General features: G+C 43.5%; 1 protein-coding gene across 1 annotated transcript in view; it reads right to left on the reverse strand.

Moving 5' to 3' along the window:
- LNPK (lunapark, ER junction formation factor) overlaps positions 1–16,887 on the reverse strand; it is an 85,884-nt gene that overhangs the window by 14,647 nt on the left and 54,350 nt on the right. Inside the window, exons 7-9 of the mRNA XM_073577422.1 lie at positions 12,695–12,778; positions 12,204–12,252; positions 8,451–8,675 (exon numbers count right to left, since the gene is read on the reverse strand). Coding sequence (XP_073433523.1) covers positions 8,451–8,675; positions 12,204–12,252; positions 12,695–12,778 — 358 coding nt within the window. The remainder of the gene's footprint in view (positions 1–8,450; positions 8,676–12,203; positions 12,253–12,694; positions 12,779–16,887) is intronic.

Below are 16,887 nucleotides of genomic sequence, written 5' to 3' on the forward strand. Positions count from 1 at the left end.
ATGATAGTATAAAATGAATTATGACTACAGAACATCAGCTATTATATCATTTGTTCTGCAGCTAGAGTATATTTTAGGAGTTCCTTATTATCCAGTGTACTATACAAATGTGAAGAGATGTCATAGTATACACAGGGTGATTTCTTATTGCAGCAGCTTGAACTTTCAAACAGATTGGGTCAAGGCGATAAACTAGCATTTTCAGATTGACTCCACCTGAATGAAAGACCAAGCTGCTATAAACTCAAATCAAAAGCCTCAGTAGAAGGACTGAGGACAAGTCAATACAGAATTCTGCACAGGATTGATTCAGACATGAACGGCGTCCTGTCACCGGGTACTCCATGCCCTGGGTACCATATTTTATCGACACTGCCAGCAACTTCCGTTCCCAGGGATGCATTGCGCGAATGACCTCTGATGACGTAGAGGTCACGCGAGACCGCCAAGTCATCAGAGGTCATTCGCGCAATGCATCCCTGGGAACGGAAGTTGCTGGCAGCGTCGAAAAGGGCCGGGAGGTCTCCGGGGGCTGACAGAGGGTAAGTATATCCCTATTTTTTTTTTTAACATTCTATCTTTTACTATTGATGCTGCATAGGCAGCATCAATAGTAAAAAGTTGGTCACAATTGTCAAGCACTATGCTTGACAAGTGTGACCAACCTGTTAATCACTTTTCCAAGCGATGCTTCAAATCGCTTGGAAAGCAGAAGCATTCTGCAAGCTAAAAACGCTTGCAAAATGCTTGTGTTTTGCGGGAAAACTCATGCGAATTCCTTACGCGTTTAACTCGCGGCGGGGAGTTGCGGAAATGCTGCGGACAATTACACAGCATTTCTGCAACGTGGGCACATAGCCTAAAAGCCATCCTATGCTACATCATATTTCTCCACTACAAGCACTTAGGTCCCTCTGCACCGCTGTGTCCTGTTCCCTGGCCTTCTCTTAAACCTCCTGCCGCTTCTTTTGGGAACAAGTATAAGCCACACCAAAGAGGACGAACTAATCAAATAAGGGTCTAAACTGCTTAACATTTCTGGTGCCTAAAAATGAATCCCAGTAGCAGGAGGCACATAACCAAAACCTTCTTTCTAAAGATGGTCGTTGGATTCATGCGCCTCGCCAGCAATGCATCTTGTTATTCCCGCTGTTACCGACAACAGTAATTAATATAAACATCAGCGCAATCATAGTAGGACTACTGGTCATTTCTGTAGGCTTGGCATACTCTCAACTACCTGCTGGTAATTAATTTTCCAACATATGGGATCACAGTAGCAAGGAATCTTACAATTGATTTTCCCTCCACAAAATCCATGAAATATGAATAGAACGACCCAATAACCACAAGATGCTACTTTTTGTGCCTTAATGACAAAAATATAGACTTGCAAAATGAAGCAGATAGAGAAAACTTCCGGCTCTGGGGTATAGGTGAGAAATTGTTCAGGGGCCGAAAAATGTATTCAGACTAATATTAACACTTTATGATTGCTAGCAACCGATATGTTATAGGTCTGTACTGGAGCTCGATATAAATGTGGGCAACTCATAACACCATGCAAAACGCTAACAACGCTGGTTGGATGCATATATGCAAAGGTTAGCCAAAACTGTCATCTGCTACTCGGGTTAGAAACCGGCAAGCTTCCCAGCTGCTCTCCTCACAGCAAGTGTCCAAGCACACAATTGCCAGGCAATTCAGCAGCCCCATTCATTCTCCTTACAGGGAAACAAGACATGCCTGATAAGAAAGTTGCAAACTACTATTATATGATGTTAATCAATATTAAATGAATGGTTTTGTGCACTAAACACAGTGCATATTAGTAAATTATAGAGTTGAGCACAAACATTCACAAGACCCTGTTCATGACTTCACAGGCGCCCCCGGATGCTGGAATTCATGTTCTAGTGTGTATATCCATAGCAAAAATCAAACGCTGATCCTCTGACTTTTGCCAGTAGTGTGGATGTATGGGGATGGGGTTGTAGCATCTCAATTTCTGTGATGTAGATTGTGGGGAGATTTGACAGATTTTGGGACATACGCCGAACCAAATTATACCCATGTAAATACACGTACAGTCATAAAAAAAAAAAAATAAATAATAAAATTATATCTATATATGTTACTAATACATATATATTACGCTTATGTTATATACCAGTATACAGTTTTTTTTACCAAAGATTTCTGAGATCCAAAATTTACAAAAGTCTTAGTTACTCACCGGTTAACGGTATTTTTCAGAGTCCATGACAGCACCACCTGAGAGAGGGGATCCGCCCTTCAGGAACAGGAAACCTACAGATACAAAAGGGCGGCACCTCTCCCACGCATCAGTTGGATTACAGAGCACAGAGGACCACAATGGTTAATAGCATAACTTATATACAATACTATACACGACTATTTAAATTACCCGTGTACGTATAAGAGGAAGGAGTGCACACCCAAAATAGACTAAAAGGGAGGGAATATACGGGTGCTGTCATGGACTCCGAAAAATACCGTTAACCGGTGAGTAACTAAGACTTTATCGGTCGTCCATGACAGCACCACCTGAGAGAATTACAGAGAGTAATAACTATTTAGGGAGGGACTACAGCCTGCAGCACCCTTATACCAAAAGAGAGGTCTGTGGAAGCACCCAGGTCTAGCCTATAATGACTATAAAAGGTGCTCGGAGAGGACCAAGTAGCCGCCTTACATATCTGGTCGATGGAGACTTCTGATCTCTCGGCTCACGAGGTCGCCATGGCTCTGGTGGAATGCGACCTCAGCTTCCCAGGTGGAGACCTGCCTTTTGAAGTGTATGCTACAGAAATTGCTTCTCTAATCCACCTGGCTAGTGTATTTTTTGACACTCTACAACCTTTCCTAGGGCCTTGGTGGGAAATAAATAGGGCATTATCTTTCTTCCAAGGATCGGTAGCTGCCAGATATTCTATGAGGCAATTCCTAACATCCAGGGTATGTAGTTTTTCTTCCTTCTCATTAGCTGGATTAGGGAGGAAGGATGGAAGGACTATTTCCTGAGTCCTATGAAAGTTAGAAACCACTTTAGGTAAGTACGCCGGATCAGGTCTGAGTATTACCCGTCCTAACCTGTATATAAGGAGGACGCCTAAATAATGCCTGGATGTCGCTTACTCTGCGAGCTGAGGTTAGAGCTACCAGGAAGGCTACTTTGAGGGACAGATTTTTAATGGAAGCTGATGAAATAGGTTCGAATGGAGCTTCCGTCATGGCCGTAAGGACTAGATTCAAGTCCCATGGCATGAATCTATCCTTCACTACTGGCCTGGACCTACCTGCTGCCTTAATGAACCTACGGATCCAGTAATTACCTGCGATGTTGCAGCTAAAGAGAGCCCCCAAAGCTGATACTTGTACTTTAAGAGTACTAGTGGAAAGTCCCATATCCAGACCTTTCTGAAGAAACTCTAAGATCTGATTTATTGGAGTTGAACCCCCAGCAACTATTTCAGAGCGCTGCAGGAACTTCTTCCAAATTCTAGCATAGATCTTGGTAGTAATGGCCTTCCTATTCTTAAGTAGGGTGTTAATCAAGTCTGGGGAGAAGTCTTTTTCTTTTAAGAGTGCCCGCTCAAACTCCACGCCGTCAGATGTAGGCCAGCCACCTGAGGGTGGAAGACTGGGCCGTGGGATAGGAGATCCGGGATGTCCGGAAGAACCCAAGGATCGGACACCGACATGGTCCTGAGGCATGAGAACCATGCCCTCCTGGGCAAAAATGGAGCAATGACTATGACCCTTGCTCTGTCTCTCTTGATTTTTCTCAACACCAAGGGTAGTAGCGATAGGGGAGGGAAGGCGTATGCTAGCCTGAAGTCCCGCTTTATCAGAAAGGCATCTACCGCCAGGGGTTTCTCTCTGGGATTTTGGGAGCAGAATAGTCTTAATTTCCTTGGTGGCGAAGAGATCTACCTCTGGCTGTCTCCATTTTTGTATAATCAGGTCGAAGATTGAATTGTTTAGGGACCATTCTCCTTGTTTTAGTAGGTTGCGGCATTTATGTCAACAGGACAAGGGATTCCCAGCCAGTCTCCCATGCCGGTACTGGCCCGGCCTCAAGCTGCTTAACGGCTGCCCTCTGACGAGGGCATGCACATTCAGCTTAGAATGGCTGTTCTGCTAGTTGGAACAACCGTTCTGCCACATTCCTCAGGGGTTTGGAACGAGTCCCACCTTGGTGGTTGACATAAGCCACTGTGACCTGATTGTCGGAGAACACCCGCACATGATGGCCCTGCAGATACATAAGTAACTTCTTAGCTGCCTGCTCTACTGCTGTTCTTTTCAAATTAGATGACATTTTTATCTGGTGATGGTCCCATAGGCCCTGGACTAGGACTTCACCCATATGAGCCCCCCAACCGGAAGGGCTAGCATCCGTAGTGACTATGGGGGATATGTCACACTCCCAGGGAACCCCTCTGGACAAATTATCCTTTTCTAGCCACCACTCTAGGGACTCCCTTGTGCTTCGGGACGTTAGCTGGCCCTCCAAGTAACCTCCAAGGATTTTTTGATGCAGTAAGACCTCCCCTGTAGTGTTCTTAAATGAAACTGGGCCCACTGGACCACTGGATACAGGAGGAAAGGGAACCCAGAAGGGACATGGCTTTCCTGAGGGACATGGTGGGGTTATTGGCAGCGTTTAGGATCTGATAGTGTAGGCGAACAAGCTTCTCCGGAGGCAGCCTGTTTCTCAATCTAGAATCAGGCCTAAAAATTGCTGAATTCTCATCGGCTGTAACCGAGATTTTTTGATATTAAGCAGCCAACCTAACCGCTCTAGGGCCGACATTGCCCTCTGTAGCTGTTCCTTACAATGTTTTGCCGTTTTCCCTATAATCAGGAAGTCATCTAAGTAGGGGACTACTAGAATGTTAGATTCACGTAGATGGGCCATAACTTCCTTCCACTACTTTAGTAAACACCCGGGGAGCGACTGCCACCCCAAAGGGGAGGGCCGCATATTGGAAATGTTCAACTGACCCATTTAACTGAACCGCTACTCTGAGGAAGCGCTGATGGGCTGTATGAATGGGTATATGGTAGTATGCATCTTTTAAATCTAACACCACCATAAAGCAGTTTTGAAACAACAACTTTATTGTTGAATTGATTGTTTCCATTTTGAACGGCCGTATAACCAAGAAATCGTTTGAGGGACTTGAGATTAATTATAGTCCTAAAGGAGCCGTCTGGCTTGCGGACCAGGAACAGAGGGGAGTAGAAACCTTTCCCCCTTTCTCCCTCTGGAACCATAGTCAGGACTTTCTTGTGGCAAAGCTCATGAACCTCGGCCTCCAGGGCAGCTTGTTCTGATGTGGAAGACCTGAGAGGGGTGACCTTAAATCGATCTAGGGGAACCCGGGTGAACTCTAGTCGTAAACCCGCAGCTATCACCCCCAGTATCCAGTTGCTGCTAGAGATCAGCGACCAGGCTGGGTAGAACGCAGCTAGTCTCCCCCCACAGCATCTAGTCATTGGGGCGGTTTTTTAGTGTCACGTGATGGACATTCCTGGCGCCCCCCTCCTCCGAACATAAAACCTGTACCTCTCCTTTTGTCGTCCCATCTGCCCTGATCTCTGGACGGCCTTCTATGGAAATATCCTTTCCTGGTGAAGGGGCGTCTATAAGAAGGATTCGGGAGGCTGGGGAACTTCTTTTTATCGTTCCCGGCTTTCTCTAAAAGTTCGTCCAGGACGGGGCCAAACAGATATTCCCCTCATATGGAATGGAGCAGAGTCGTGACCTGGCCTGGATATCTACTGGCCAGCATTTTAACCAGAGGGCCCTTCGAGCTGCGTTTGATAACCCAGCTGATCTAGCCGCCATCCTTGCCGAGTCTGCTGAGGCATCAGCCAAGAAAGCCGCAGCACTCTGGATGATCGGTAGAGTTTTCCGACTGGATGCTCTTGGGGCTCCGTCCTTCAGATGGGAATCTAGTTGATCTAGCCAGACCATCACGGATCTGGCTATACAAGTGGCAGCTATCGCTGGTCTTAGGGCGCCTGCTGACATCTCCCATGTTCCCTTTAGAAAGGAATCCGCTTTTTTATCCAGCGGGTCTTTTAAGGAGGCCATATCATCGAACGGTATGGAGGACTTTTTGGAGGCTTTGGCTACTGCCGCGTCCAGCTTAGGGGCCTTATCCCATCTGTTTACCACTGGGTCATCAAATGGGTACCTCCATTTGAAGGCAGGTGGTAAGGAGCCCCTTTTTTCGGGTCTCTTCCATTCCCTTTCTATCAGGCTCTGGACCTTATCATTTAATGGAAAAAGCTTTGTGTTTCCTGGGATCTAGAGCTCCGAACATTACCTGTGCCGAAAGCTCTGGCTTTGAGTCTGCTACTGCCATGGTGGACCTTATTGCTTTAACTAGCTTGTCCATCTGGTCTAATGGGAAGCAGAATCGGCTTGAGTCTTCATCCGAAGAGGATGAAGTGGAGGCCGGGGAATCCGAGGAGTAATTGTTCCTAGGGGCAGCTGAGGACTCCGACCCTGAGAAACTAAATTCTCTCCCCCTAGAAGAGTCCCTTTTAGATAGGGCTTTCATCTCTGTCCCTGTAAGGATGGGGGAGAGTGCAAGGGCCTGTCAGTCTATGCCTGGGCCCCCGTCCCTTTCCAACCCCTACCGTCTGTCGCACACATGGCTGACATAGTCTTTTGGGGTGGCCGTCTGGTAAGGGGCAACTACAGAGCGCACATTCCCTGTGCTTCTGTTTTACTGTAGCTTTCCTCCCCTGCGAAACCAGCATAAGGGAACACTGCATCAGGGTACATTCACGGAGATCTCTTACCCATGCAGATGAGGCAGGTACCGGATCACGGAGGGAGGCAGGGGGAATCCTTTAGACTGGAGGAACTTCTGCGGCTCTGCTCACTCGTCCGCTTCCACTCGTATGAGGCTTCACCGAGGCCTCCTTCTGTGGGTGCTCCTGCACGTCCTGCTGCTCTATGGGGGTTCTGTCATCCATCGCTGGGCCTTCAGAAGCACCCCGGCAGCATCACCTCCTGCCCTTTAAGGCCTCCCAGTATCCGGTCAGCAGGGCACTGGCGCGGCACCTCCCCCAGGAACCCTCCCGCGACCTTCCCCCGCATGAACCGTCCCCCCCCACCGCCTCGGGTACCGCGCGTCCCCCCGGATCGCCGCGCACACTAGGAAGGCGGCCGGCACCCGACTTCCGGTTTTGGCGTTCCCGGCCCCGCCCCTTCCACCGCGTCACTTCCGCCGCGCGTCAGAGGACGCGGGAGCGCGCGGAAAGGAGCCGGCACGGCGCCCCCAGCTCCGGTATGCCCGCCGCCCCCATGCGCGCCAGCCTGCGCTTGGCGACCGGACGCAACCGCCGACCTGGCCGGAGGGGGTTTGAGACCGGACCCCGGGGGAAAATGCATCAGGAGGGGCCTGCATACATACCTGGTGCCCGCATTCTGGAGACGGCTGTCCACCGGACCCTTTGCTCCGCCTGCTCTAACCACTGCCGTGGCGACCTACCCGGCCCCACCGTGGCACTTCCAGGTACCCCGAGCTTGACCGAGGTAGGAGATCCCCCCGCTACCTGAGTCGGTCAGCCGGCCTGGGAATCCCTCGACGACTCCATGATGGACGATCTGAAGGAAGTCCCGTCCTCTAGGAACAGGAAACCAACTGATGCATGGGAGAGGTGCCGCCCTTTTGTATCTGTAGGTTTCCTGTTCCTGAAGGGCGGATCCCCTCTCTCAGGTGGTGCTGTCATGGACGACCGATAAAATTCTTTAGGTAGACTAAACTTTGGGGGGGGAATATATAAAACTATAGATCTAGTGGGGAATAAAAAAAAAAAAAAAAAAAAAAAAAGAATGTACAGGCAGAAAAGCTCTCCAAAGTTAACCTAAAGAAATACAATATGTAAAGCATGCAATAAAAGTACAGAGGCCAAAGCAAAAAAAACTTCTTAATCTCGCCATCAGTCTACATAGTCCAAGTTCCTAGATTGATCTGTTCTTATACGCGCTATAGATAAAAGCTAAAAAACAAAAAATACATACAGGTATTTGTAAAGTAAGAATCTATATTCTAGACGTGTTTGCCTTTATAACGGATCCATATAAATCTGAAGCTTTCCTGAACCCGGGGCTGTAAAAAGGTAGGTTATATATCGTTGACTACAGAACACTGCAAAGTTTTATTGCCATTTAAACAAAGAAGCCATAACAGCTAAACGAGCGGGAGCAATAGGCTTCAGTATCGCAAGGTGCCAGCTGTAAAGAGTTATGGCTAATTGAATATGGAACTCCTGCTTAATCAGATAACTGTGCTCCTATTTCCAAATGAAATGCCATTTCCATGGTGTCTGAATATTACCTGGTTTATTGGTAACCAGAGAAAAGTATATAAACTGTAAATAACAGTAAGTGCTCTGTTTACCTATTCCAGATATTGCAGTGGCAGGCGATCCCGGGCGTCTTTGTACGAGGCCTGACAGTAATCCTGGCTGAACAGTTCGCTCAGGGGGTCCACCAGGAGCAGAAGTGTCCCTTTGAAGCCCTGGAGTTGCCGCCAACATCCCAGGAACTTGGGAAGTTCCCTGGCTTGTGTTTACTGGGGTAGACACACTTAGATTTCTTTGAGCTGCCGTCCTCTGGCGCAGATCTGAGGGAAGTGTGTACAGTACATAAGAAATTTAATGATTCTTTACACCCTGCTGAAAGCAAGTAATAGAGATCAAGTAACACTATAAAACCGGTCACAAAGCGGATGAAAAAAAAAAAGAAAAGAAAAATGGTGCCAAACTAGAAGTACAAAAAAAAGGTTTTGGAACAGAGGGCTGTGAATACACGACAATAGACAAACAGCAACTCGTATGATCCTTAAATGTAGGGGAAATTGCCATTTTTGCTGCAGGGATGATTACTTTATTCCAGAATTTTAAGAACGTATTACATCTATTACAAACATTATCTATTGATTTCTGCATTTATTACATCAGTTTTGATAACGATGGGCAACAAACAAAACAGTTTGTTCCCATGTGATGAAACAGATGCATTTTCCTCCCTTTGACTTCAAGATACAAAAGTTGTTTGGAATTGAAAACTGCAAGTAAGTTTTTACACAAATGGTTTAGCAATGCAGTTTGCATTCAAGTGGTTTTTGGTACATTTCACAGAACTGTGTAAGCAACTTGTAGATAAAGAGAACTTGTCACCAGGTCAAAATTACGCGTAGTCCACTTTTTAGTCTTATTTTATTGCATCTGCTCACGTGAGGGTTCAGCCCTTTCAGGGTTTTGCTTCTTGTTTAACACCCCCCATACAGTACCAGAGATGTGAGCCTTTTCATTTGGTGCAATTTTTTTATTGCATTTACCAAGAGAGTGTGGTGCTCACAAAACTCTGCGGGCATGCTTTTAGGCTACTCTGCATCACTGAACCGTGAGCGATACCCCCTTATGAAGACCATAAAAATCAGTACTAAATGAATAGTCACACCTCTCAGGAAACATATAGTGCATAAAAAAGGGGGGGGGGGGGGAAGCAAGGGTCAAGGACCCAAACTTATTATTGTGAAACATTGCGCTCAAAATAAAATTATAATTCCTACAAACATGAAAAGTAGTAGGAGTGAACCTTGTGATGAATAGTTATCAATCTGGATTAAAAGGGTGGGGAGAAAAAAAACGCACAAAACCAATTTACAATATTCCCAGAATTGCAAGTTATCCTCTGGCCATACATCTTCTAGTGATCCCAAGAACGCGGCCCTGGTGCTATAGGAATGGGACTCTGCAAAGAACCGGTCTAGAATTATTCCAGACCCTCAGCATTCCATTCCCATAACTCCAGAGCTGCACTCTTGGGATCACTGTGGGTCGTATGGGTGGAGTATAACTTGTAATGCTGTGAATAACCTTTAAGGCTATGTGCACACGTTGCGTATTTTGATGCGGATCCGCAGCCGTTTTGCATCAAATCCGCAGGGCAGTGCACAGGCTGTGTGTCTATGACTGGCTGCGGAATTTTTTCCGCGGCATGTCAATTCTTTTTGCGGATCCCCAGCAGCATTTTCCACTCTGGCATCTCTCTCTCTCTCTCTCTAAGCAGAAAGGAAGAAAATTCACAGATCCAATACCACCTAACAAATCCGCACGCATTTTCCGATGCGTTTTCTGCAGATATTTCCGCAGACTAATCTGCAACGTGTGCACTAGGGTGACCGCAAAAAATCGATGTCGGAATTTTGTCCATCTGGACCCCACAAAACGATTCCCCTTTCCAGATATTTCCAAAATTTGAGCTCGATCAAACGACGTTAACCCGTGCCGCTCGTCGCTCAAAGTTTGAAAAAATCCAAATTGAGGTATTTTAAGATTTAGGTATTTTGCATAGTCTGTTAGACTATAAAGAATGTGACAACAACATTGCAGAAATAGCCCTGACCAAATTTTCGAACCATTTGTGGTATTTGAATGCAGAGTTGGTGGGATTATCGTTTTTTGATCCCACCATTACAGACAATGAAAAGTTGTTAATGGCTAATAAATTGCTCAGTAGCACAGATGAACCATCAGAGCACGCTAGGGTTGTAAATCCAAAAGTTAGGAAAGAAAAATTAAAAAAGAGGTAGGAAGTAACCGACTTTAACGACCTTCTGACAAAAGATGAAGAACAAAAGCAATATGTCCTGCAAGTTGTAAGCAAATGCCGAGCATTATATTCTGACGTTTCAAAAACTACTTTAACAAAAGCTCTAGAATAGATTAGATAACTATGTAAAATTATCAACTCATGTAGGTTAGCGTGCTCTGATGGTTCATCTGTGCTACTGAGCAATTTATTAGCCATTAACAACTTTTCATTGTCTGTAATGGTGGGATCAAAAAACGATAATCCCACCAACTCTGCATTCAAATACCACAAATGGTTCGAAAATTTGGTCAGGGCTATTTCTGCAATGTTGTCACATTCTTTATAGTCTAACAGACTATGCAAAATACCTAAATCTTAAAATACCTCAATTTGGATTTTTTCAAACTTTGAGCGACGAGCGGCACGGGTTAACGTCGTTTGATCGAGCTCAAATTTTGACTCTCTCAATATCTGGAAAGGGGAATCGTTTTGTGGGGTCCAGACGAACAAGATTCTGACATTTTTTCCCCCCCATATGAGATCCGGTCACCCTAGTGTGCACATACCCCAAAGAGCTTGAATTTACATTACACAGATCATTGATGGTCTATAATAGCCAAAAAAGGCTACAATAGAAAAGCATTAATTTAGTAAAGGCATTCTTTAGTACTGCTAGAGGCGTATACATGCCGAGTACGTGCTGTTTGATGAAGAACATAATTAAATGTCAAGTACAAACATGTATCAAATGCTCAGCATAAGATTGTCCTGAGATGTTCTTCCAAAGTTCACAGTACGTCCTAACTGTTTTGATCTTCTACAAGGACATGGCAATGTCACTTAGGAGCACATGTACAAGACCATGTTTTAATGACCTTATACTTTGCCAGTGAACAGCATTAGTGTACTAATCTACAAACACGCAAAGTATTCAATCACAGAATGGCCATATGTATAGATCAGCCGGTTTATTATTAAGCAGTCTTATTTCTCATCAGTATGCGGCACTATATATTTAATAACTATAACCAATCAGCATGCTTGGCGTAGTTAACACCTTAGATGCTGGAGCTTGAGAATGGCCAATTCTCTGCCAGATCATTCTTGTTTTTTTTTTTAAAGGGAAGGGAAAACAAGCCAGTTTTTTTTTTATATAAAGAAACATTAGGAACATTTGAGTAAGAACATTGGGAAATAGGTTAACGGAAGGAAGAGTAAGGCCAATTCCTAAAATGTCGACACCAGCAGTGTCTATCGAGCAGCACTCAACATTCCCGCCCCCCAAAAAAAAAAAAAAAAAAACTGGAGTAAAATTTCTGGTGTAAGATGTCAACACTTGTGATGAATTTAATAGACATGCCCCCAACCTGGCTTCTCCTCAGTTTTCTGACATAAAAGCTCTCATGAATCGGGGCCATAAACTTTCAAAACCAGCTCACAGTGTTAATACATACCTATAGTTTAAGGAATGCAAGTCATATCTCAATGGTTACTATCGGCAACACTGACTTACACCGTTCTTTAGCATAAGGCGCAATTTATGTATATGTACCTTGACCTTGCCTTGGAGTGTTAGGTATTCCAGCAGGAGTTTCAAGTTCCTTCAAATGCAAAAATAAAAACTAATATTTATAATAACTCACTAGCAAAAAAAAAAAAAAAAAAAAAATTAATATATATATATATATATATATATATATATATATATATATATATATATATATATATATATATATATATATATATATATGGAGAGAGATAAAAATTGACCTGTCCAACAGAAAGTAACATTCATAAAAAATTATTGCAATACATGCAAGTGATATCCGTTTGCCTGGGGGTAGATAGGAGTAATTAAAAATTTATATAAAAAGATTTAAAAAGAGATAGTCTTGCAAAGTCAACATTTTTTCCAGAGCCCAAATAAGCAAAAGGTTAAAAATACGAAGAAAAGTTACCATTTACAGTTGACTGATATAGCTGTGGCACTATCCTCTTAGCTTCCCTTGCACCCTTCAATACATATTGACACTCTACACTTACCTTTATTTTCTTTGAATCTGGATCAAACCTTTCCAGAATGAGTTTAGCTGCTTTGTAAGTTTCTTTCTCCATCACTTCCTCAAGCTGAGATATAAAAAAAAAAAAAAAGACAATCGGGCTTGAAGATTTATTTCTTACAAATGGTGTTCTAATTAAAACCATTTTGTGTAACCAGCAAGGAAGTGTATACAGATCAATGGTAAGGAAAACAGGCATACAGCGTAAGAGGCAGATACTCTGCAACATCTTTTCCTGTAGAACTTGCGCACAATTCACGTACAGGAACACATCAGGCTCAGAAAAATCCACAGCTGTAATCCACTGCCCAGATGAAGTAACTCTTCGCATTATAACTATGATTAAGAACTTTTATATACCACCAACATAAACCGTCGGCACCTTACAAATCAGAGTTCATGTAAAACCAATATCCGACATTACAGCGTACTAAATAAGGTAATTCCACAATTCAATGAGTGAAGACCCTGCTCAAAAGAGTTTAAAATCCATTGAGACAATAAATGTGACAAAGGAAGAAAAAAAAAAAAAGTGCTTGTGTTGTATTGTTCAGTCATCTACACAAGGGTATCCATGTAAAGCAGCATGAGCCTGTCAGCCAATATCTACCGTATATAATGTCCAGATACAGCGTGCTACTGAGTGCATAGGTCATGTGGGGGGGATATAATACAGTATGTTCCTCTACCCAAGAAATTTGTAAGACTTGAGAACAGACCAGTTAGCTGTGGTTTAATGGCACACTTAAAACTCTGGGAATTAAAGGGTTGTCTCAGGAGAGACAATTGATTGATGCAAGTCCCATGGCTGGGCTTTACATGTACAGTGAAGGAAATTACCATATGTGATCCCTTGCTGATTTTGTAAGTTTGCCCACTGAAAGACATTCAGTGGATAATTTTAAGGGTAGGCCAATTTCAACATTGAGAGATCCAGAAAATCCAGAAAATCACATTGTATAAATTAGATAATTTTATTTGCATTTTGCAGTCAGAAATAAGTATTTGATCCCCTACCAACCATTAAGCGTTCTGGCTCCTACAGACCAGTTAGACGCTCCTAATCAACTCATTACCTGCATTAAAGACAGCCGTCTTACATAGTCACCTTTATAAAAGACTCCTGTCCACAGACTCAGTCAGACTCTAACCTCTACAACATGGGCAAGACCAAAGAGCTTTCTAAGGCTATCAGGGACAAGATCATAGACCTGCACGAAACTGGAACGGAAAAACATACGTAAGACGCTGAGTGAGAAGGAGAAAACTGTTGAGTAAGAAAATGGAAGAAATACAAAATGACTGTCAATTGACATCGACCTGGGGCGCCATGCAAAATCTCACCTCATGGAGTATCCTTGATCAGTGCCCGCAAGGTCCCCCTGCTCAAGAAGGCATGTGCAAGCCTGTCTGAAGTTTGCCAATGAACACCTGGATGATTCTGTGAGTGATTGGGAGAAAGTGCTGTGATCAGATGAGACAAAAATTAAGGTCTTTGCCATTAACTCAACTCGCTGTGTTTGGAAGAAGACAAATGCTGCCTATGATCCAAAGAACACCATCCCTACTGTCAAGCATGGAGGTGGAAAGATTATGTTTTGGAGGTGTTTCTCTGCTAAGGGCACAGGACTACTTCACCGCATCAATGGGGGAATGGATGGAGCCATGTACCGTAAAATCCTGAGTGTCAACCTCCTTCCCTCCGCCAGGACATTAAAAGAGGGTCGTGGCTGGGTCTTCCAGCAAGACAACGAACCAAAACATACAGTCAAGGCAACAAAGGAGTGGCTCAAAAAGAAGCACATTAAGGTGATGGAGTGGCCTAGCCAGTCTACAGACCTTACTCCCATAGAAAACTTATGGAGGGAGTTGAAGCTCCAAGTTGCCAAGCGACAGCCTCAAAAACTTAATGGTTTAGAGATAATCTGCAAAGAGGAGTGGACCAATATTCCTCCTGAAATGTGCGCAAAGCTCATCATCAGCTACACAAAACGTCTGAATGCTGTGCTTGCCAACAAGGGTTTTTCCACCAAGTATTAAGTCTTGTTTGCCAGAGGGATCAAATACTTATTTCTCACGCCAAAATGCAAATAAATTTATATAGTTTATACAATGTGATTTTTTGGATTTTATTTTTGATATGCTATATCACAATGTTAAACTTAACCTACCCTTAAAATTATAAGCTGCTCATGTCTGTCAGTGGGCAAACTTACAAAATCAGCACAGGATCAAATAATTATTTCCTTCACTGTACATCCACAATGGGAGCCCCTGACTTCCCTATTCAAGGTGCTTTCTGACCGCCATTGAGTACAGGTGGTGGAACTCGCATCTACCAGATGTTTATCACAACCTTTGGATAAAATGTCCTTTGTGAGACAAACCTTTTAAAATCGTAATGTCTGAAGTTGGACATTCCACAGAACTGGCACAACACAAGAGGTCTGTGAGACAGGAGTGGGAGGTTCAGATTATGGAGGATGCTAATCTAAATTAATTAGCAGAGCAGGGAGCACAGGTGGGGCAGTAGACAGATGAGGGACGAGATAGAGGGCGGTGCGCACCGCGGGTGAATGATAAGTTTATGTTGTATTCTATAGCAGATGGGCAGTAAGTGCAATGACTGTCACAGAGTGGAATCATCAGTGTAGCAGCTGGATAGCAAGGGGTCTGGCTTCAGGATAGATTGGAGAGGGGAGTGTTTAGTGAAGGGAAGAACAATTAGCGAGTTCCAATAATCAAGAAAGACGAAAATGAATCAGACAGAAGTTTTTGAGTTGTAGTCAATATGAGCATGCAAGTGATTGGATGTGGTGAGTGAAGGAAACCGTCAAATTTAACCGAAAGACAGCAGCATGCTGTCACACTGAAAAAAATCAGAATTAGGTAGTTTAAAAGATAGAAACACAAAGAGACTGTAAGAACTTTTTTTTAATTGTATGAAAGTCAGATTATTTGAGATTTTCACTTCAATTACACCACCACCATTTTCCTGAAGAAATCAACACTGGGATAATATAAGGATGTAATTGTTGGTTGATTCTAACCACAGTACTGCAGAGTAACTGTGCAAACTACTGAGCCATCACATATACACAATAAAAGTCACTCCATATTTACCAAAATGACGCACCTTAATTTTTTTTTCTTGGGGGGGGGGGGGGGGAGAGAGAGAACACGACTGCATTTTTGACACAGGTTAGAAAAGAGTGGGAGGCTATTGTATTTTAAATGTTTTAACTGTCGCTTCAGGAGAACTTGCAGTAGAATGGCTCTCTCTCTCTAGCTCCACCCCTCTCCATGGAATCTTATAGGCTCCAACTGTCATCTCAGTAATCTGAAGATTTGTCATGACCAATTAGATTTTGCCAGTGAATGGAGAGTGAAAGAGCAGTCCAAGAGGTGAAAGAAGCAGATTCCTGATAAGATATATTAGACAATTGCCTATTTTCATGTCTACTACTGAATTCTGAAATAAAAATTAAAGATCCTCTTTAAAAAGAACCCGTCAGTTCTGAAACAAATACAAGAAGGTACAGTTGATTAAATTATGCTACACTTAAATACATGTAATTAGCAAACCAGCTGATTTTTATCAGTATTCGTGTAGGTTCACACAACACATTTCTCCACATTAAAAAAAAAAAAAAAAAGTGCGATTATTCTGATCAGAGTTTGAACAATTTTTCTTCTCGGACGTGGAGAGGAGAGCGGAGAAAAAAAAAAAAGTTTATACTCCTTATCCATTCTGTTAGTCCATGAAAATTGTACTGCACTTTGATCTCATCCGAGTGCACGTCTGATTTTTTTTTTTGTTCACGGACCCATAAACTTGCATTGCCAGTTTTGATCCAAATCGGACACGTTTCCAATTTTTTTTTACACAGTCCAAGGAGTGGCGAGAAAGACATTTGTACATCCCCGTAGAATATCATAGGTACGAGTGAAATCCATGAAAGCCACAGATAGCACACAGGTGAGAAAATCGGTAGTGTGCACAAGCCTTTAGAGGAATGCAGGACTTTGTTTCACTTTTTCCACTATCTGGTGAGGTTGGGATGTATCAACTGTGAGATGTACAATTGCACACAGCATCAGAATGGTAAATGAAGCCTTGTGCTTAGATCTGTAGGATTAGAACAGATTCACAAATATGATGACTTGTTGCACAAC

This window comes from Dendrobates tinctorius, unplaced genomic scaffold, assembly GCF_039654945.1.
Source record: "Dendrobates tinctorius isolate UK_male_01 unplaced genomic scaffold, ASM3965494v1 ptg000056l, whole genome shotgun sequence".
Taxonomy (NCBI): Eukaryota; Metazoa; Chordata; class Amphibia; order Anura; family Dendrobatidae; genus Dendrobates; species Dendrobates tinctorius.